The sequence below is a fragment of the Scyliorhinus canicula genome, chromosome 2 (assembly GCF_902713615.1).
Source record: "Scyliorhinus canicula chromosome 2, sScyCan1.1, whole genome shotgun sequence".
NCBI lineage: Eukaryota > Metazoa > Chordata > Chondrichthyes > Carcharhiniformes > Scyliorhinidae > Scyliorhinus > Scyliorhinus canicula.
The window spans coordinates 236985766-237008693 of NC_052147.1; the positions used below are offsets into that span (position 1 = coordinate 236985766).

General features: G+C 45.7%; 1 protein-coding gene across 1 annotated transcript in view; it reads right to left on the reverse strand.

Annotated features, from left to right (window-relative positions):
* LOC119962051 (inactive dipeptidyl peptidase 10-like) overlaps positions 1–22928 on the reverse strand; it is a 1164028-nt gene that overhangs the window by 73594 nt on the left and 1067506 nt on the right. Inside the window, 5 exon segments of the mRNA XM_038789842.1 lie at positions 2710–2757; positions 15860–15911; positions 15913–15982; positions 17899–17946; positions 21557–21648. Of these exon segments, the coding sequence (XP_038645770.1) occupies positions 2710–2757; positions 15860–15911; positions 15913–15982; positions 17899–17946; positions 21557–21648 (310 nt within the window).

Genomic DNA, 22928 nt, shown 5'->3' on the forward strand with positions numbered 1-22928 from the left:
GGGTTCCCCTCCAAGTCACTCACCACCCTAACTTGGAAATATATCGCTGCTCCTTCACTGTCACTGAGACAACATCCTGGAATAATAGCACAGTGGTAATACACCTCAAGGACTGCAGCGGTTCAAAAAGGCAACACACTACCCCCTTCTGAAGGGTAACTAGGGATGGGCAATAAATGATGGCCCAACCTGTGATGCCCACATTCTGTAAATTAATTAAAATAAAATCAACCCTTATATTCGCCTTGTCCTACTTTAGAACTTGCACCTGTGGACCAGGTTTGTGTCTTTCCATAACTATTTAAAAATTAATAGAACGATAGTCACTGGTCCCAAAGTGGTCTCCCACCATCAGTCACTTGCCGTGACCTAATAATAATAATAATCTTTATTAGTGTCACAAGTCGGCTTACATTAACACTGCAGTAAAGTTACTGTGAAAATCCCCTAGTCGCCACACTCCGGCATCTGTTCAGGTACACAGAGGGAGAATTCAGATTGTCCAATTCACCTAACAAGTAGGTCTTTCGGGACTTGTGGGAGGAAACCGGTGCACCCGGAGGAAACCCACTCAGACTTCCCGAGTAGGACCCTCCATGTACTGCTTGAGGAAACTTTCCTGAACACATTTTCCTGAATACACTATGGCAGTCCCAGTCTATATTAGAAAAATTAAAATCCCCTACGATGACAACTCCTGCAAGTCTCCCCATTCTCCCTGCATATTTGTTCTTCTAATTCCTGTGGACTATTTGGGGGCCTATAATACAACCGCAATAAGGTCACCAACCCTTCTTATTTCTTAGTTCCACCCACAAAGCCTCACTGGATGATCTCTCAGTTATTTCATCGCTGGCTACTGCTGTGATGCTCCACTTAATCAAAAATGCAACTGCCCCTCTCTTTTCTCCACCTCTGTGCCACGTAAAGCACCTGCACCATGGAACAATAAGCTGCTAGTCCTGTCCCTCCCTCAGCCATTATTCAGTTATGACTAGAATATTCCAGTCCCATGTATCTATCCATGTCCTGAGTTCATCAGCCTTACCAGTTAGCCATCTTCCATTGAAATAGATGCCAATTATTCCAACAGGTTTTCCTCGCTCCCTGCAATACTCCTGCCTATCATGCCTATTCAGCTTGCCGTCGCTGAGTACTGCATCACCTTTCAGCCCCTCATTTGCTTCCCTGCTGCTCAGGACTCCACCCCCCTGCCAAACTAGTTTAAACCCTCGCTTGTAGGGGCTGTTTAGCACATTGGGCTAAATCGCTGGCTTTGAAAGCAGACTAAGGCAGGCCAGCAGCACGGTTCGATTCCCGTAACTACCTCCCGAACAGGCGCCGGAATGTGGTAACTAGGGGCTTTTCACAGTAACTTCATTGAAGCCTACTCGTGACAATAAGCGATTTTCATTTCATTTTCATTGTAGCACTTGCCATTCTGCCCACCCCGATATTGGTTCCCCCTCCAGTTCAGATGCAACCTGTCCCTCTTAAACAGGTCACCTCTGCCCCAGAAAAGATCCCAATGATCTAAGAATCTGAATTCCCTGCCCCCTGCACCAATCCTTTAGCCACGCATTCATCTGCCATATTCTCCTGTTCTTACCCTCAATAGCACGTGGCACTGGAAGTAATCCAGAGATTAACACCCTCGAGATCCTGCTTCTTAATCTTTTTCCCAGCTCACTATAATCGCTCGGCAGGACCTCATCCCTATTTCTATTTATGTCATTTGTGCCAACATGCACAATTACTTCTGGCTGCTCCCCCTTGAGAATGTTCTGCAGCCGCTCCGAGATATCCTTGACCCTGGCACAAAGGAGGCAACGCACCATCCTGGACTCCCGTTTGCGGCCAGAGAATCTCCTGTCTGTCCCCTAACCATTGAGTCACTACGGCCCTGTTCAACTTTACCCTTTTTCACTGTGCCCAGATACTGAAAGACAATGCTCCGCCACAACAAAGTTGAGGGACAAAAGAGGTAGAACAAAGAACAATACAGCACAGGAAATGCCCTTCAGCCCTCCTAGCCTGTACCGGTCATGATACCACCTTTGGCCAAAATCCTCAGCACTTCCTTGTGTCGTATCCCTCTATACCTATCCTATCCATGTATTTGTTGAGATGCTTTGTGAACACCGTTAATGTATCTGCTTCCACAACCTTCCCCGGCAATGCGTTCCAGGCAATCACCACCCTCTGCGTAAAAACATCTATCCAGCACTAATCCTCTAAATTGTGCCCCACAGACCTTAAACCTATGCCACTTAGTGACCCCCCCCCCCCCCCCCCCCCCCCACTCCCAGATAATGCCACCTTTTATAATGAAAATAGTCCTAATCTATTCAGCCTCTCCACCTAGCTGACACCCTCCAGACCAGGCAACATCCTGGTAAACCTCCTCTGCACCCTCTCCAAAGCCTCCACATCCTTCTGGTAGTGTGGCTACCAGAATTGTGCGCGATAGATGGTCTGATATCTTTCTGAGACAGGACATTTCTCCACTGTGTATCAATAACCATAACAGTCAGCCTTTCGCATATTTTTTTAATTACATAATAATGAGTTTCATTTGGGATCCAATGGGTTTATTTGCATTCAAGAATACATATGGTCAAATGAGTAATGCACTAAATGCCCATTCGCAAATAATTCCTAAATTGACCCAAGTAAATTAATTTTATAGGTCTGGAATTGTATACTTACTGTTTGGGTTGCTTGTGCTGTGGACAGAGACCATTGGTATATGTGGACCTGCATGAAACATAGAATATATGAAAATATTATTCTAATATTCTGCAGTATTGGTTTAATTTATTTTGTTTCTCTGCTATTTACGATAGAATTGATAGGATCTTTTTAGTTCTCAACGAACATTTTATTGTTCCTGTTCGGAAGGAACATAAAGAAGATAAGGAAGGCCATATAATTTATGGGAGTACACTTCATTTCACAATGTTAACAGGCATCACAAATTAATAGAATCCTTATGTTAATGTATATGAATTACGTGATTACATCATAACATTCTGCTGTTTATCGCAAACAAAAGTAGAAACCCAACAAAAGAAAGAGTTACTTGTCGGGAAACCTACAGAAGAGCAGTGAGGGGGCGTTCAAAGATGAAATGAGGAGGGTTCAGGCCCAATATGTTCGCTCTAGGATAATAGGAAGGTGTAATAAGCCCAAAGAACCATGAATGACCACAGACAGTCAGGATACGATGAGAAGGAAAAGAGAGGCTTTTAACAAGTACAAGGGGGGCAAGCCTGCAGAGGCATTAATGGAGTACAGAAAGTGCCGGATGGAGTTTAAGAAATAAATTAGGAGAGCAAAGAGGGATATAAGAAAGCTCTGGTTGGTAAGAATAGGGACAATCCCAAGATATTCCATCAACGGGAAGAGAATAAGCAGAGAAAAAGTAGGGTCCATTAACGACTAAGGGGGAAAATTGTGGGTGGAGCCAGAGGACATTGGTAGGGTGTTGAAACAATATTTCACATCTGTCTTCACCCAAGAGAATGAGAATGTAGTTATGGAACTCGGGGACAGAGATTGTGAGGTTTGTGAGAAAACTCTCACAGGGAGTGACAGGTATTGGAGGTCATGCCGGGTTTAATAGTGGCCAAACCTCCAGATCTGCATGAATTATGCCCCAGGCTGCTGTGGGAGGCCAGGGAGGAAACTGAAGAGGTTCTTACCCAATTTTCTAATTCCTCTCTGGCCACTGGGGAGGTGCGTGAAGAACAGCTAATGTGGTCCCACTACTTGAGAAAGGTTGTAGAGAAAAGTCAGGAAACTACAGACCAGTGAGTCTCACGTCAGTGGTTGGGAAACTACTGGAGAAGATTCTGAAGGAAAGAATCTATCTCCAGTTTAAGAGGCAATGTTTGATCAGGGATAGTCAGCCTGGCACTGTCAGAGGAAGACCATACCTAACAAATTTGATCGATTTTTCTGGGCGTGCAATTAAGTGTATAGATGAGGGTAGTGCAGTTGTTGTACTTTACATAGATTTCAGCAAAGCCTTTGAGTGGGGTAGAGTGGGGGGGGGGGGGGGGGGGCAAAGATATAGATTTCAGCAAAGCCTTTGACAGGGTCCCACATGGGAGACTTATTAAGAATGCAAATGCACACGGGATACAGGGTGATTTGATAAGCTGGATTCATAATTGGCTTAGCGGTAGGAGACATAGGGTGATGATAGACGGCTGCTTTAGTGTCTGGAAGCCAGTGACCAGTGGGCCCACTATTGTTTGTCATTTATATAAATTCCATAGATAACTATGTGGGGAGTCGGATCAGTAAGTTTGCTGATGACACAAAGATTTGCCGGGTGGTTAACATTGAGGTTGAGCGTCTTGCGTTACAGGAAGACATAAATGGGATAGTCGAATGGATGGATAAGTGGCAGATGGAATTTAACCCTGAAACATGTGAGGTGATACACTTTGGAAGGAGTAACAAGGAAGTATACTATGAAAGGTCTGACACTGTGAAGCTCCGAAGAACAAAGGGACCTTGGCGTGTTTGGCCTTAGATCTCTGAAGGCAGAAGGGTAGGTTAATAGGGTGGTGAAAAAGGCATATGGGACATTCGCTTTTATCAATCGTGGCATAGATTTCAAAAGCAGGGAGGTCATGACGGAGCTGTATAGAACTTTGGTGAGGCCACAGCTGGAGTACTGTGTGCAATTCTGGTCGCTACATTACAGGAAGGATGTATTTGCACTGGAGGGGGTTCAGAGAGGTTTTACCAGAATGTTGCCTGGGATGGGATATTTAAGTTATAAAGAGACGTTGGATAAGCTTGGGTTGTTATCTCTGCAGCAGAGAAGACTGAGGGGTGACCAGTTTGAAGTGTACAAGATTATGAGGGGAATGGACAGGGTGGATAGGGAGCAGCTGTTCCTCTTATTTGAAGGGTCAGGTACGAGAAAAACAAGCTCAAAGTGAGGTGCGGGAGGTTTAGGGGGGATTTGAGGAAAAACCTTTTTTACCCAGAGAGTGGTGATGGTCTGGAATGCACTGCCTGGGAGGGTGGTAGAGGCAGGATCACCAGGTGAGTGGAGCGGAGCTCTGAAAGCTAGTGATTCCAATAATCTGTTGGTCTTTAACATGGTGTTGTAAGACTTCTTACTGTGCTCACCCCAGTCCAACGTCACCAATCTCCACTCTAGCTTCCAGACAGGGCTCTCTTTTCCTTGGGAGCTGCCTGACAGGCTACTCTTTTCTGGCGAGGCATCCTGACAGGGGTCTCTTTTCTGGGGTCTCCCTATTTAGGGGGTCTCTGGGGGGAGGGTGGGTAGAGGAGGCTCTTTTATCAAGGCAATCTCTGGGAGTGTCGCTTTATCCAGGGGTTTCTGGGGGGGGTCTCTTTATCTAGGGTTTCGGGGGTGGGTTCTTTATTTATGGGGTCTCTGGGAGGTGCAGTGCGAAGCTCTGCTGGGGGTGGGCAGTTCTTGCATTGTGGGGAGAGGGTGGCCCTTTAGATGGACTTTAGGGACAACTCCCTCAAGGAGTTACCCCTTTGGTCCACGCGAGATCACCCTGGTCAGGGCCACGCTGGCAAATACCAGTAGCAAATCCCACCCACCTGATTCCCGGCCCAGAGGGTCAGAGAATCACGCAGGCCTAGAGATTATGGTGCTGGCCTACTAAGTGGATGCAATAGATTATTAAGACCCATTTGCATTCTCCTGCTGATGTGCGGAGCGTGACCTTGAACCCGTCGCAAAGGGGGCCAGCGCATTGTAAAACGGGTGCCGATCCCGTTTTCTTCACAACGCCTGAAATCCGCTGCATCGTGAACCCTGCTACTGTCATTGGGAGGTGGAAAATTCACCCCTAAATGTGGTTGAATATCAATATGGATCTCACCCAAAAAGCTGCCAAGAAACACCTCGTCAAACTCGCACAAAATGACACTTAGAAATCTTTTGGTTCAATTCCGCCCATTGAACTTTATTTTGCAGACTGCCTAGCTAATTTGCTCTTCATTTTGATTGTTCTCTGAAAATGTCTGAATTGGCCACAAGGAGACATAGTGCCGTGGAAATCATAATAAAGACAAATTCCTTGAGGTTCGATTTAAGGAAATTTAATTACACAAATATATTTACAGAGAGAGAGTGTTCTAGCTGCAAAGCCAGGGCACCGCACTCTGAGATTCGATTGAAGACGGCATGTTTTATAGTCAGAAATCACAGTTTGAAGTAAACAGCCATGTTTATATTAAGTAGACCATGGAAAGTACGTAAGCTGAAATACATAGTGCGGATGTTCTTGCCCTTGGCTAAAAACAATTCCACGACACATTTTGTTATCTTTCGCAGTCAATTAGCGGTATTCTCCGCCGTCTCCAAAAATCACGGAGGCCGTCGTGAACTCGGCCGAGGTTCACGACGGCCTCGGGGCCCGCTTCCCGCACCTAATTCGCCCCCCACCCGGGGGGCTAGGAGCGGGCCCCCGTTGTTCCCGGCCGCGACCTCGGCCGCCGGAAATGACGCCCGAACGGCACTTTGTGGATGTCATCCGCGCATGCGCAGGAACCCACGCATGCGCGGATGACATCATCGCGCAGACGGCACGAACCCGCGCATGCGCGGTGCCGTCTTTCTCCACCGCCGCCCGGCAAGACGTGGCGGCTTGATCTTGCTGGGCGGTGGAGGGGAAAGAGTGCGCCCGTTTTGGACGCAGGCCCGATGATCGGTGGGCACCGATCGCGGGCCTGTCCCCACCGGAGCACAGTCGCGGTGCTCCCGTCCCAAACAGGCCCCTGGATGCCCCAAACGGGCATCCTGCGCCCGTTTCACGAATGCGGCGACCAGGTGTGGTTGCTGCCGTGGTGAAACGGGCGTGAAGGGCCGGCCGCTCGGCCCATCTGGTTCGGAGAATCGCCGTTCGCCGTGAAAAACGGCAAGCGCCGATTTTTCCGAGGGGGGGGGGGGGAGAGAATCGCGGGGGCGCCAGGGGGGGCGTAAAAAATGTCGGGAGGCCCTCCCACGATTCTCCCACGCCACGTGGGGAGCGGAGAATTCCGCCCAAAGTGTTTTCATAATAAGGCCAAAACCAGAATATTTCAGCAGTATTTCATTTATGTCAATTTCCCTTCCACACTTAGAATCATAGAATTTACAGTGCAGAAAGAGGCCATTTGACCCATCGAGTCGGCACCGGCTCTTGGAAAGAGCACCCTACTTAAGCCCACTTCCACCCTTTCCCTGTAACCCCATAACCCAGCAACCCTACCCTAACCTGCATGGCCAATCCACCTAACCTGCACATCTTTGGACTGTGGGAGGAAACCGGAGCACCCGGAGGAAACTCGCACAGACAGGGGAGAACGTGCAGACTCCTCACAGACAGTGACCCAAGCCGGGAATCGAACCTGGGACCCTGGAGCTGTGAAGCAACTGTGCTACCCACTGTCTGTGCTACCATGCCACCCTGTCAGCGTGAACTCCAAATCTTCTCCAGCTTCCTCCCGTTGCTTTGTTGAAATGCCACAAACCACAGCCAAATAGCTAAAACCAGAAGTCAAGCAGTACAGGAGTTAGTTCCCACACTGCCACCACCACCCCTCTCCTCCAAAATTGAGTGAGGTTACACAAAATGCTAAGTTGCATCATTTGTAAATTAATAAAATAAAAAAAAATCTGCTATTATCTGGGTAAGTTTAATTAGACTTTTCCAATGTAATATAGACAGAGCACAGGGTGGAGAATTAGCACTTCAGTGTAATGGCCTCATTGCTGTGACCTTCATTCCCATATGACGCTCTATAATCTGATTAATTTACTTTAAGTCATACATTAGAGCAAGTCAGTGACTAATGACCAAGGCCACAGCTTCTCTTCTGCTGGTTTACCTGATTTTGTAGCTTAACCACTAATGTACATCATTAAGTTATAGGTTAAATGTGTTGCGCATTGTCAGGTCATTCACTAAATCTACCCTATCAAGTATTGATTTGTGCAGACAGACAGGCATTATGAAGTGACTCAGAAGTCATGATGGAAAGCATTCCTTGAAGGACAAGAAAATCTATAAAATATTTTTTGAAGTTGTCTGCCATTTTACAAATTTGTGTGTGAGTGTGCGCTTTTTAAAAAAAAAAAGAAACATTTGTCACTTCGCCTGATCAGAATGGCAATAGGTTTTGTCACCTGTTCATTGCTGGAGAATTGTTATATGACTGTCAGATGGCATTTCCATTGAAAAACACGGAGGCCGGATTTCAGACTGGCTTGAGAACTGAACCAGATGTGCTCAACCGTACAATAAAACAATACTTCCTCGACATTTATATCTCCATTAATTTTGTGCAACCGGCAGCTCTAGACAGCAATAAAATTTGAATATAAAAGTGTCCAGCTGGTTTGATTACAGCTAATAACAAGATTGCTCAGTGTTTCAATTGAATGGAGCAGACATCAGAAAATTGTTGTGTTGGCAGCCAGGTACGCTGATTTTGTCGTCCAATTTGTACTGCGATTCTTATTTGTGGTAATTATTTTGTTTATACTGAGATGTAAAAGGGACGTATTTAAAAGCTGTAAGGTGGATCATAATGCAAAGAATGATTTAACTCATAAATGTTTGCAGTTGACAGGGAAGACAAAGGACTTCAATCTTTTCTTCCTCTTGGGCAGTCCCTCAGTGTCGAGGATGACTTACTACCACTTCGGGGAGGTGGGTGGATGAAAATTCCGATCCTGGATCCGCAGACTCTGCCACGGGTTTGGTAGGTGGTGTTTGATGAGGTGGGTGGGTGGGATGCTATTGATTTTACCCACTCCTTCTACTGTTTACACTTGGCCACCGTTTGCTCCATCCTACGACACTCGAGGTGATTGACACCTTTGCGGATTCTTTTTCTCCAGTTTGTACGTTCTAAGACAAGCGATTCCCACGTGTCATTGGGGATCTGGCATTTATTTAGGGTGGCTTTCAGAGTGTCTTTTAGTATTGCCTCTGCCTCATAGTGATCAATTGCCATTGCGGAGCTCGGAGTAGAGCTCTTTTTTTGGGAGTCTTGTGTCGGGCATGCGGGCAATGTGGCCTGCCCATCACAGCTGGTCGAGCGTGACCAATGCCTCGATACTGGGGATACAGGACTTGGAAAGGACAGTCCTGTTGGTACCCCTAGCCTGTCAGTGGATTTGCAATATTCTATGGAGGCAACATTGGTGATATATCTCCTGGGATTTGAGGTGCCTGCTGTACATTGTCCATGTTTCTGATGCACACTGAAGGGCGGGGACCACGGCTGCTCTGTAGACCATGAGCTTGGTTTGAGGTCTCGGTCTTTGAATACTCTGTTCCTCAGACATCCTCAGACTGCACTGGCGCATTGGAGTCGATGTTGGATTTCGTCGTCAATGTCTGCTCCCACCGAGAGGAGGCTCCCGAGGTATGGGAAATGATCCACATTGTCCAAGGGCTCGCCGTGGATCTTGATGTTTGGGCGCAGTTTTGTGTGAAAGGAACGGGATGATAGACAGGATTGGGGGACAGCAGACTTTCGTAAAATAAGGCAGGATCCGGCCAAGATAGATTAGAACAAGTTACTGATGGGGGATGTACAGAAGAGCGGGCGGGCGGGGGGGGGGGGGGGCATTCAAAGAGGAAATGGGGATGGTACAGGCCCAACATGTTCACTGATAATAGGAAGGAGTAACAAGCTCAGAGAACTATGGATGACCAGAGATATTCAGGATACAATGAGAAGGAAGAGAAAGTGCACGATGGAGCTTAAGAAAATAATTAGGAGAGGAAAGAGGGGACACGAGAAATCTCTAGCTGGCAAAACAAGGGGAAATCCCAAGATATCCCATAAGTATATCAACAGGAGGAAGATAACTAAGGGCATATGGTACACTTGCCTTCATCAATCGATTACAAAAGCAAGGACGTCATGTTGGAATTATATAGAACATCGATGAGGCCACAGCTGGAGTACTGTGTGCAGTTCTGGTCGCCACATTATAGAAAGGATGTGATTGCACTGGAGCGGGTGCAGACATGTTTCACCACGATGTTGCCGGGGATGGAACATTTTAGTTATGAAGGGAGGTTGGATAGGCTTGGGTTGTTTTCGCTGGAGCAGAGAAAACTGAGGAGCGACCTGATTGAGATGTATAGGATTATGAGGGTCATGGACAGGGTGGATAAGGAACAGCTGTTCCCCTTAGCTGAAGGATCGATTATGAGGGAACACAAGTTCAAGATGAGGGGCGGGAGGTCCAGGGGGATTTGAGGAAGATTCTTTTTCACCAGACGGTCATGACGGTCTGGAACGCATTGCTTGGGAGGTTGGTAGAGGTGGGTTGCCTCACATCCTTTAAAAAGTACCTGGATGAGCACTTGGCACACCTTAACATTTGAGGCTATGGGCCGAGTGCTGGCAAATGAGATTAAGATTGGCAGGTCAGGTGCCTTTCATGCAGCGGTGCAGACTTGATGGGCTGAAGGGCCTTTTCTGTGAATAGAACATAGAACATAGAACAGTACAGCACAGAACAGGCCCTTTGGCCCTCGATGTTGTGCCGAGCAATGATCACCTTACTCAAACCCACGGATCCACCCTATACCCGTAACCCAACAACCCCCCCTTAACCTTACTTTTAGGACACTACGGGCAATTTAGCATGGCCAATCCACCTAACCCGCACATCTTTGGACTGTGGGAGGAAACCGGAGCACCCGGAGGAAACCCACGCACACACGGGGAGGACGTGCAGACTCCGCACAGACAGTGACCCAGCCGGGAACCGAACCTGGGACCCTGGAGCTGTGAAGCATTTATGCTAACCACCATGCTACCGTGCTGCCCAGAATATTAGGAATGTTGCTGGAGAACTTGGTTCTGATATCACACACACACAGACTCACACACAAAACACCCAAAAGAAGCACAAACACGTTGGATGAATTTCTCCCAGGAAATGACTATCATTTTGGGGGGACTCGTGGGGTGATTCCCTCTGGCTCTAAGGGCACGATTCAGATAGCAATTCACCCACACATAGTCATTTTTTTGGAGTTTGGGGAGATTCTCACTGAAGTAGACAGCACAGTGGCACATTGGTTAGCACTGCTGCCTCACAGCGCCAGGGATCTGGGTTCAATTCCGTCCTTGGGTAACTGTCTGCATGGAGTTTGCACTTTCTCCCCATGTCGGAGTAGGTTTCCTCCGGGTGCTCCGCATTCCTCCCACAGTTCAAAGATGTGCAGGTGAGTGGATTGGCCGTGATAAATTTGCCCTGTTAGTGTCCAGGAATTTACAGGTTAGGTGGAATTACAAGGATAGAGCGGGAGAATGGGCCTAGATAGCATTCTCTTTCAGAGTGTCGGCACATACTTGATGGGCCGAATGGCCTCCTTATACATTGTAGAGATTCTATTCTATGATTCTAATATCCCACACTTGGAATATTTTATGGAGTTCTGGAACTAGAGGGCCCCGATCTCAAAGTTATCTCATACTCCCACCCATGGACATTGAGACCCCCTGCAGACATGTGCAATCGCCCTAACTCTTGACCCCGGAGGGGAAACCTCCCCCCCATCACTAAATGCCCATGTCACCTCTCCCCCCCCATCCCATCCAAGCATAAGAGTGACCTGGCCCCACATCCATCTATCCTCGTTGGCATTTGGCATCGCCCCACTCCCCAAACTGTGCATACCCCACTAAGGGATTAGACCCCCACTCTCAGCAACCCTTGTGCCTGCTTCACTCCCCCCCTCTTCATAACCACCCTTCACACCCCTCCACCCTTCATCCCCCTCCACCCTTCGTACCCCTCTATCCCTCGTAATTCTGTCCATGTCCCCACCCTTCATCCTCCCTTTCAGTACTCCCCTTGTGGCCCCCCCCCCCTTAATGCATACCCATCATACCCCTTCACCTCACTTTCATAGCCAAGGCTCTCCCTCAAGCTTTGCTCCTTGGCAGTGTCATGCTGCCAGGTTGCCAGTGCCAGGGCACAGCCCTGCCCCCGACCACCCAGGAGCTCCAACGGCCTCCACCCCCCTCCCCCCCACACCACCCCTCCCAGGTGTGGTAATCATGTCTGGTTTCTGTTTTTGAAAACCAGTACCGATTTGTGCTGGTCTCATATCCTCATAGAGGGGCTGGTTTAGCACACTGGGCTAAATAGCTGGCGTTTAAAGCAGACCAAGGCAGGCCAGCAGCAGGTTCAATTCCCATACCAGCCTCCCTGAACAGGCGCCGGAATATGTGGCGGACTAGGGGCTTTTCAAAGTCTGGAGTATCTTTTGGTCAAAGCTGCATCGAGTTGCAGCCTGTGTTATCCCAGAGTACATAACACAACATCCTCTCCCTCACTCGCCTGTCTCTCTCACTCAACATCCATCTCTTCCTCTCTCCCTCTCCACCCTCATTCTGCTCCCCACCAACACTCCCACCTCACTCTCTCCCACCCCTCAACTCTCTCTCTCTCCCCCCCCCATCACAACAATCCCACCTCTCTTCCTCTCCCACCCACTCTCCCCCCTCTCTCACTCTCCCACCCACTCTCCCCCTCCCTCACTCTCACACCCACATCCACCTCCCTCCTCCCCCATCCACACTCCCACCTCTCTCTCCCACCCACACTCCACCTCACTCCCACCCACACTCCCATCTCTCTTTCACCATCTCCCACCTCTCTTGCTCTCTCTCACACTCCACCTTTTTCCGTCCCACATTCCACCTTTCTCTCTCCCACCCACTCTCCCACTCTGATCCATACTCCCATCACTCGCTCTCTCTCCCACCTACTTTCCCATCAGGGGCTGGTTTAGCTCACTGGCCTAAATCGCTGCTTTTAAAGCAGACCAAGCAGGCCAGCAGCACGGTTCGATTCCCGTACCAGCCTCCCCGAACAGGCACCGGAATGTGGCGACTAGGGACTTTTCACAGTAACTTCATCGAAGTCTACTCGTGACAATAAGCGGTTTTCATTTTCATTTCATTTCATTTCTCTCTTTCACTGACAACACCTCTCTCCTATTCCACCCATGCTCCCACCTCTGCCACCCACACGCCCACCTCTCTCTCTCCCAACCCCACTCCCCCTCTCCCATCACTCTCCCACCACTCTCGCCCCTCTCCCTCTCTCTCCCAACCCACTTTCCCCCCTCTCTCTCACTCTCCCAACCATTCTCCCCCCTCCTCACTCTCCCACCTACTCTTCCACTTTTCCCTCTCCAGCCCCCACTCCCACCTCTCTAACTCTCTCGCTCCAACGACACTCCCACTTTTTCCTCTCCCGCCCACACTCACACCTCTCTCTCTCCCACCCACACTCCCACCTCCCTCTCTCCGACCCACACTCCCACCTCTCTCACTCCCACCCACACTCCCACCTCTCCTCGAGCTGCTGACCAATCAGAGTCTGACAGCTGTCACTGCAGGCAGCGCCATGGGGCAGCGGCGTTGGCTGCAGGCAATACACCCAGAGAAAGGCCGAGGATCAGTGAGGGACCCAGGCCACAGGTGAATGATGGCATGATGGAGTTCACACGGTATGCATCATGGCAGCGGAGTGTTGTCAATAGCAAGTGTTGGGGGGGGCATTGACCACGGGACACTCCCCCCACCACCTCCACTCCGGAAGCCCCCGAGCAAACCCAGTAGAGTTTGCTTTTTTGGGCTTCCTGCAAGGGGAGGCCGCTGTCCGCCCCTGGGCGAATATCAGCTGTGGCAGGATGAGGCTCTGAAATGGACATTAATTGCCCACTCAATTGGTTCCATTGGCGGTGGTGCAGGAAGGCTACCCACTAGCTTCCCTGCCCTGGATGGTTTCCCACCCACTACTCTCCCACAGAATTAAAATGCCCTTGTCATCAAATCTGCCTCGAGGAAGGGCATCGAATTCCGCCCTGAATTTCCGGATTTTTATAAGTAATTGTGGATCACATCCCACAAATTCTTTTGATGAAAATTGAAATCCAAAGGTCTGAAGTATGATATGTGAAAAGAAACAAAAACAATGGAAGCACAGTGGAGCACATAGATGTCATGACTTAAGATGTAGCCAGTGTCGTACTTTCAGCAGTTGGACTATAGAGAAAACAAATCTGAAGTTCACACCATCCATAATTCACAATGTTGGAGTTCGAAATGGTGGAAGGAAAAGTGCAGTATGACAGTGAAAAATCTATATTTCTGGGTTGTTCTTTCGCAGGAACTTTTAATTTTGACAATTTTTGCTGCTGTATGCTCCAGTTATCATGAAGTGTACTATGATTTGGTACTAAATTCAAACATAGTTTATTAGATATGTACATCAAAATTACGGAATATATTAATCATGGCTTCAAATTCTAAATCACAGTCCACCTCAGTCTTGTGTGCCTTTATATCTTTGGCTATTTCAGAATCTTAGTGCCAAAACACAAGAACAAACACCTATACCCTTATATGTAACACAAGAAGAAATAGTGGGAGCGATCAAATGGTCTCTCGTGAGATTTGTGACGCTTAGAACGTCTCGCAAGATTTAACCTGGGTGGTTGTGCTCGGGCTCGGTGGCACCCTGGCACTCCCACTGCCACCGGGCTCCTTGGCACTATCAGCCCTGACACTTTGACACTGCTTTCTGGAAGGCTGGGCAGTGCCAAGGGTTTCAAGGTTGCCCATACCAGGGTTCGGGCCCAGGGGTGCCCGACCCTATGAGGTGGGGATGGGAGTCGAGAGATCAGGGGTGCATTTAAAAATGATGCTCCGATCGCTTCCTGCACAGACGAGCTGAGGGTCATTGTGGCAGGAAGTGAGGTAAGTGCGGCCTCAGTGGGGCATTCCTCGTCAAGGCCAAAGGAAACAGAGCCCCGTTTGATAGCAGGATCGCTCTTGGCATTGCTGGCACCGAGAAACATCCCGCTAGATGCCCTGTATGGGACTCTGATTTGGGTGTTAAACAGCGCCCAGCAAAATAGCAATTGTTGGAAGAAGTTTGCCTGCCGCATTGAAACACAATGCACACCATGATCATATAAAGTGTCAGTCGTACTGCGACTTTTATACTATCTCATATGATGACACTCTTAAACCTGAAACTTCTTGCATCAACTGATATACTGATCGGCATGTTTCAATTACCTGAATGAAAACACCAGCCAACCCTTGATAGTTTAGACTGAATTGAGCAGAGCATTAAATAGAGTACAGCACCAAAAGGGTTATGCTTGCAGTGACATAACGGAATAAATGCAGAATGTCTGGTTGTCTTTTTCCAGTTCAAAGTGAAAATTAAATGTACATCATAACTTGATCATCACTTGATAAAAATCTAATGATGTAATTCATGTAATACATCCTTGTGCAATATTGGCATTGAACTGTAATGCAAATTAATGAATATTTCATAGTCATAACTCCCCAAGAAAACGTCCAGAGTTAATTGTGTTTATCGTCCTTCACACTTAACTTTGTAGTCATGATTAACATTTGCCATAATTCTGATTCACCAATGTGAACTACAGAGGCACACACGAGCCCTTGTGAAGCTTTCCCCCCAACCAAAACATCAGTGGGTGCCAGCTTACGCGAGAGATTTTTCAAGTTTAGCCTCAACGTTGAAAAAAAGTGACCTTAGGGCAAAAGCAGGATGATCGGTGTCCTGGACCGAATTGCGAATCACTTCAACAGAAAGTGGTCGATTGGCACCAGTGTAATAGATGCAACGAATAAATGCTAAATCAATACAGGTGAGAACCTTACATTTGAGCTGCAGCAAGTCTGCCCTGGATTACCAAAACCCTATTTACAGCAGCAAAGTGTTTTAATTATGGAAGAACAGCTAATCAATTGTATCTATTGTATCTCTCATTGACTCAATGCCTACCTTCACAGTGCAGCATGAAATGTTCGTTACTGGGGCTGAAGTGGGCACTGAAAATAAGTGCAGTTTTCCCCATGAAAAGTGCAGGAAAGACACTGGCGGTGAAATGATCCCATAGTGTGTACACTGTTAATAGAGCAAAGCATAAGGAAGCCGGTTAGAACGGAGAATTTCCTACCGCCACGCTGCTACTGATATGCAATTGCAACCAAAATGTAAATGCAATATGTTTACATCAAAGAAATGGACCACATATTTTCCCAAAAACTAAGCAAAGACTGTCAACGCTGGAAATCTGAAATAACAACAGGAACTGCTGAAAAAGCTCAAAGTCAAGTGGCATCAGACGAGATAGATGTTTCAGGTCGATAACCTTTCATTGGAACCAGGAGGTGTTACAGATGAACAATTTATAAGGACGTACAAAGCTACAGAAAAAAAAGGGGACAGGGAGAATGATCTGTGATTAGATAGAGGACAAGAGATGATTAAATGTCAGGAGTGATAACAGTGTGACTAAAGGAGACTATGGTGAGACAAATTAGAGATGTACGCATCGAAAGCTGAAAGGATGTAGTAATGGCTATAGTATAGGAATATCTGGCTCATGTGGTCTGGCAGTAGGGTGGAAGAAAAAAAAATGACTGCAGATCATGGAGACCATCCTGCTCCTGCCCACTATGCACTGATAGGGTATTACCTTGTTTCCCTTGTCCTGTTCCTCCATATAAACTATTGATCTGTAACATCTCCAATTATTTTTACCCTAACTTTAAGAATATTGGGTCCTGAACTGGTGTCCTTTTTAGTCTGAGCACTGGAGGAAACTAAGAGCCTGACAGACTGTAAAAAAAACAATTTGTAAATATTTGCAATTTTTCATTTCAACTTTAACTTGTGCGACCAAACTGATGGCAATTTAAAGAATTGCCCATCTCAGTTCCCGCTGTGTCAGAAATAGTCGTCTACTTATCTCTGCTGTGGAGTTTTACAGTTGTTGAATTGTTCTGGTACCCCGGCTCTTGGTCACAGCTGGGGTTCTGACAACAAGCTTTATGTTTCATTACTTGTGGGTGAAATAAATGGCAGCTTCATCTCCCAGCTGATCTGACCTTTATGTAAACCAAATTTTCACTCACAAAGCAAACTTCCTGTCAAATTCCTGCACTGGATTTAAAAATACAAATGTGCATCCCACAAATATTGTTTTATTACACCACAGGGTGCAACCTTTTGCTCAAGATATAAAATATTTGTGAAAATATTATTATTTAAGTTGATATTATTCATGGAAATATGCAGCACAATGCTATATTTTTCATATGGTTAATTTAGTCCCTCCAGAAATATATTGCATCTCCCCAATTTGAAATTCTCTTGGATATTTTATTAATTTTAATGCATTTGTAAAGTGCAACTTGAGGTCACTTGCTAACTAATTCAATTTTACAGCAATTCACTCAGTACAGAATGTAGATGCTATTTTTATATTGGATTTACTTATTGCCAAATATCACTGAACAATACATTTTTCCTACCAAAATTACTTTTCAACCGTTCATGCTAATTGTGATTGTGAAAGAAAAATAATTAACTTCCACTATGAGCTATTGGCTTTCTTGCAGTTCACATCAGCATGCAGTAAAAACCATGGTTTTAATTCTGATCAATATTGCACAGGTCAGTTTTGGTGATAGTGCATGTCCCACCATAAAAATGACATTCACCTGAGGAAGGAGCAGTGCTCCGAAAGCTGGTGATTCGAAACAAACCTGTTAGACTTTAACCTGATGTTGTAAAACTTCTTACTGTGCTCACTCCAGTCCAACGCCGGCATCTCCACATCATAAAAATGAATGAAGCAAATCAGATAAGGTCATCTGCACATTGATTCGAATTGATGACCAGACGGAAATGGAATTTCATTGGAAAACTCAGTGAGCGTAAAGCTGTTTTGCTTAAGTTCAAACTAATATTCCTTCACACTCGATTAATCACAGCTCTTATTTTTAAACACATATGTTTAACCTGATTCTGCTTACCTGTACAAGTGTCTTCCTCTTGGTGAATCTTCTGTACTCAAAAAGTATCTATTAAACAGGATTAGATTGGCAAACCATTAGGTGACATTCTCATGTTAAATTATTTTTATGAAATTTAGAAATGGTAAACTATTATTTATAGGTACAATTAATGTAGTAATGTTTAGTGGCAGAAAATGAGTGTCTGTAGTCGGCCAAGTTAAAATTATATTATTGAATATCTCTTACTACATTACATATTTTTCAAAAATTTTTCACGGAATGTGGGCGTTGCTGGCAAGACATTTATTGCCCATCTCCAATTGTCCTTGAAAGGGTGGCGGTGAGCTTCTTGAACCGCTGTGGTCCATATGGTGTAGGTGCATCCACAATGCTGACAGGAAGGGAGTTTGACCCAGCGACAGTGAAGGGGCGATGATATCGTTCCTATGATATATTTGTTGCGCAAAGAGAAAAGAAAGCAGCGGCGCCACGCACTAAGTTCGTAAAAACAAAGTGCAGGGTTTATTAAGAGATGTTGCTTCTACCAGGGTAAGATGGTGAACTCCTCAAGTCCCACAAAACACTCTGCTAACTTCACTCGTGACATTTCACCAGCAAATAGTGTTACTCAAATACATAACACCCCTCCTTCTTTACTCTTTGAGTGCCAACGATTTTTCTTTAAACACATAAACAACAGATCCAACACAATATTGATTGCATTTCATCTTCATGTTATTTATACATATATACATCAGTAAGATAGTCTCTTTGGAGGACATCTGTCTCAAGAACAAAGAACAATACAGCACAGGAACAGGCTCTTCAGCCCTCAATCTTGTACCGGTCATGATATCACCCTTGATAAAAACCCTCAGCACTTCCTAGTGCCGTTTCCCTCTATACCTATCCTATCCCTGTATTTGTCGAGATGCCTTTTGAACGCCGTTAATGTATCTGCTTCCACAACCTTCCCTGGCAGCGCGTTCAAGGCACTCACCACCCGTTGTGTAAAAAACCTGCCTCGCACCACTCCTCTAAACGTTGACCCACAACCGTAAACCTATGCCCCCTATTGAGTGAATCCCCCACCCTGGGAAAAAGTGCTTGCCTATCCACTCTATCCATGTCCCTCATAATCTTGTAGACTTCTATCAGGCCGCTCCTTAACCTCCGTCCTCCTAATGGTAGCGTGGCAACGAGAATATTCCAAGTGCGGCCTTACCAAGGTTCTATACAACTGCAGCATGACTTGCCAGTTTTTATACTCGATGCCCCGTCCAATGAAGGCAAGCATTCCATTTGCTTTCTTGACTACCTTGTCCTCTTGTGTTGCCACTTTCAAAGATCTATGGAACTCTACGCCCAGATCTCTCTGACTTTCTATATTCCTAAAAGTTTTGCCTTTTGCTGTATATTTCACTTCTATGTTAGACCTACCAAAATGCATTACCTCACATACCTCACGGGATAGGTGGATTGGCCATGCTAAATTGCCCGTAGTGTCCTGATAAAAGTAAGGTTAAGGGGGAGGTTGTTGGGTTACGGGTATAGGGTGGATACGTGGGTTTGAGTAGGGTGATCATGGCTCGGCACAACATTGAGGGCCGAAGGGCCTGTTCTGTGCTGTACTGTTCTATGTTCTATGTTCTATTTATCTGCATTAAATTCCATTTGCCATTTCTCTGCCCAAGTCTCAAACCTGACTATCGATGCCCTGCTGTATCCTCTGACAATTCACAACACTATCTGCCACTCCACCAACCGTGCTGTCACCTGCAACCTTACTAATCAGACCAGCTACATTTTCCTCCAAATCGTTTATGTATACGACAGACAACAGTAGCCCCAGCACAGATCCCTGTGTCACAACCTTCCATTCAGCAAACCACCCTTCTACTTTTACCATCTGCCTTTTGTGACCAAGCCAGTTCTGTATCCATCTTGCCACCTCACCTATGATCCCGTGTGACTTCACCTTTTATACAAGTCTGCAATGATGTAAACAACATATACCACCCTCCCCTCATCGATCATTTTTATCACCTCCTCAAAAAACCCGATCAAGTTTATCAAGGATAGTGGGTGCCTGGAACTCGCTGCCGGAGGAGGTGGTGGAAGCAGGGATGATAGTGACGTTTAAGGGGCATCTTGACAAATATATAAATAAGATGGGAATAGAGGGATAGGAACCCCAGAAGTGTAGAAGATTTTAGTTTTGACGGGCAACATGGTCGGCATGAGCTTGGAGGGCCGAAGGGCCTGTTCCTGTGCTGTACTTTTCTTTGTTCTTTGTTGCCTCTTACGCATAATAGAAGCAGAATATTTCAGCCAACAGCAGTGAATGGGGAGAGAAATTACCTTCCAAGATTGTCATTAACTCTTTGTCAGTCTTTTCATCTGGTTTAGCTGGGTGGACTAGATTTTCTAACAACATGAATGCTTTTCATCCATCCAAGCTAAGCAAAGTCACAGCATGCAGGTTTTCTGGTGTTTGATTTGGAACAAGATACAATTGGAATCTTTCCTCATAAGAATTCAATGTCTCATAATCCTCATCAAATGCATCCATGGCACCACATTTTCCCGCCAATTTTTGGATCCCAGTTCCCTGATCTATACTTCTTCAGCATTCATCCTTTCTCCCTTCCATTTTTTTCCCGAAAGCAAGCAATCTCCAAACTCACAAGCAAACTAGTTTCTTCCTTTGCCCGGACCATTGCTTCCCAAACAGTAGGTTGCAGAGTCGGCAGCCTCCTATCCCGTTCCTGCAGCTCGTTTACAGTGCCACGTGTGCAGTCTCCGCAGCATCTACCCACTACAAGCAGTAAGTACATTGAAACTTCAATTTTTTTGTTTAAAAGATATGCTCCAGTAACTTACAGTTGAGTCCCGATTATTTTCGAAACCCTTATTTCATACTTGTGGCAGTTGCGATCGATCGATTGACTCCCAGATGTCTCTCTATGATCTGAAAGGTTTCTTTTACTTGCCACAAACTTGTCAATGATCTTCAGCTTGAACGTTGCCGTTGGTTTTCTTCAGACCCCAAATCTTTGTCGCTCATTGTTTATGGCTCGAATCTTTGTAAATGATTTTGTTTTCTGGCTCCAAATCTTCGTCGATGGGTGTTTCTGGCCTGAATCCTCGTCGCCTGTTTTCTCTTTTGTTGTTGCCGCAAGGTTCCCACAGCTGTCATTTTAATAGTCTTTTCGGGGGTAGTTTATATGTTAACCTAACTGTCTTATTCTTAACCATTGTTCGGAACTGGAGCAAAGAACATATCCTCCACAGAGAAGACTGTGATATTAAAATGCATTTAAAAATAATTATTTTTAATGACTCCAAGCTAAAGGATTATAATTATTCGAACAAAATAGAATGTAACTGATAGTGACCACATGACCATTCACCAGAAAGAAAATCTCAGTACTTAGATCTGAATATTGTATAAAAATCAGATACAGGACAACATAACTTTTTTCTGAACAATACAGAACTCTTGCAATATAATGAGGATTTTATCAATGCTGGGTCAAAATTAAATGAAAAATAATGTATAGTTTGCAAGTTGTATCTGACGATTAAAATTAGGATAAGAAGATTGCAATTGTTCTATTATTATAACTGGTGCCATCATTCAAAGAGACAGCTCGACAGTGTAGGTTGGACTCACATCTTCTGACGGGCTTCATCATATCCAAGGATTTTGGTGACTTCCCAATTTCCTGATGTCAGGTGACGCACGCTGCTCAGTTCACTTTTAGGCTGCAAATTGCAAATGCAGATATTAATAATGCAACAATCATGATTGGGAGGAGCAAAACCACAGGTACGTCAGTGCAGCAGTCTAATTTCTGCCACATTAGGCACTGTAGAATTGAAAGGAAACAGACTTTACTTATGCGATGCATAAATTGGATGACTGGTTTACATTATTCTAGCTGGGTTTCTCCGTTGCGAGTCTGCCACGTTACCGCTGCTAGTGAGGACGGAGACTTTTTCTGTGCCGTTCGCTGGTGGTGGGATTCTGCTCCCACCGCCTGTCAATGGGATTTCCTATTGAAACTAGCCCATGCCTCTGGGAAACCCGCATGAGATGGTGCGCTGCCGGTGGGACCAGAGAATCCCGCTGCCAGCGAACGAATGGAGAATTCCGCCCTCTGCCTTCCAATAATTTCAAGAACAACATAATGACTTCTGCTCATTTTATTTTAAACCGGGTTGCCACCTCTATAAGACATGTTTTTCCTCTCAGCACCTTAGTGACAGCAATGCATCAAGTTCAAGTTGTGTACAGATGTAAAACAAACATTTTCTTCCAATATGCTGATCATGTACCTCTTATTTACACTCCTCGACCACATTACAGGAATGTGAATTTTCTGCAATAGGGAAAGGTTAATGGTTATGTTAACGAGACAATACATTTAATTATGTAAGCATGACATCAAGGTTCCGATGACCAGGAGGGTACACGAGAGCAAGAGGCACAACAGTCTTCTTTCCCTAAAGGGCATTAGTGAATCAGATGGGATTCGACAACAATTGACAATGGTTTCATGGCCACCATTAGACTTTTAATTCCAGATTGTTGTGATTGAATTCAAATTTCAGTATCTGCCCCAGTGGTTTTCGAAGCCAGGTCCCAAGAGAATAACCCTGGGTTTCTGGATTACTAGTCCAGTGAAAATACCATGACGTCACTTCCTCTCAAATTCATCTCAATGGAAAATAAAAACCAAGAAGAGTGTAAGGCAGATGGTTCATTCGCTATGGCATATTATTTGCTCAGTGATAAATGTTGTAATTATTTCACTCTCAGAAAATGAATACACTGATAATATTTTGTATTCACCATCTGGGTGATAATCTGCCAAACAGAATTGCAGCTTTGTTCAGCAAGATTAGGTCTGGAGCTTCAGGAGCTGTTGTCTTCTTTAGCCAAGCTGGTGGTCCCTCTTTTCTTCTCCCAAAGCAAAACAGCCAATCAGCTGTTAAGCACAGTTTTCCAAAGCCATAAGCCACCTTGTGACACTATTGTAAAA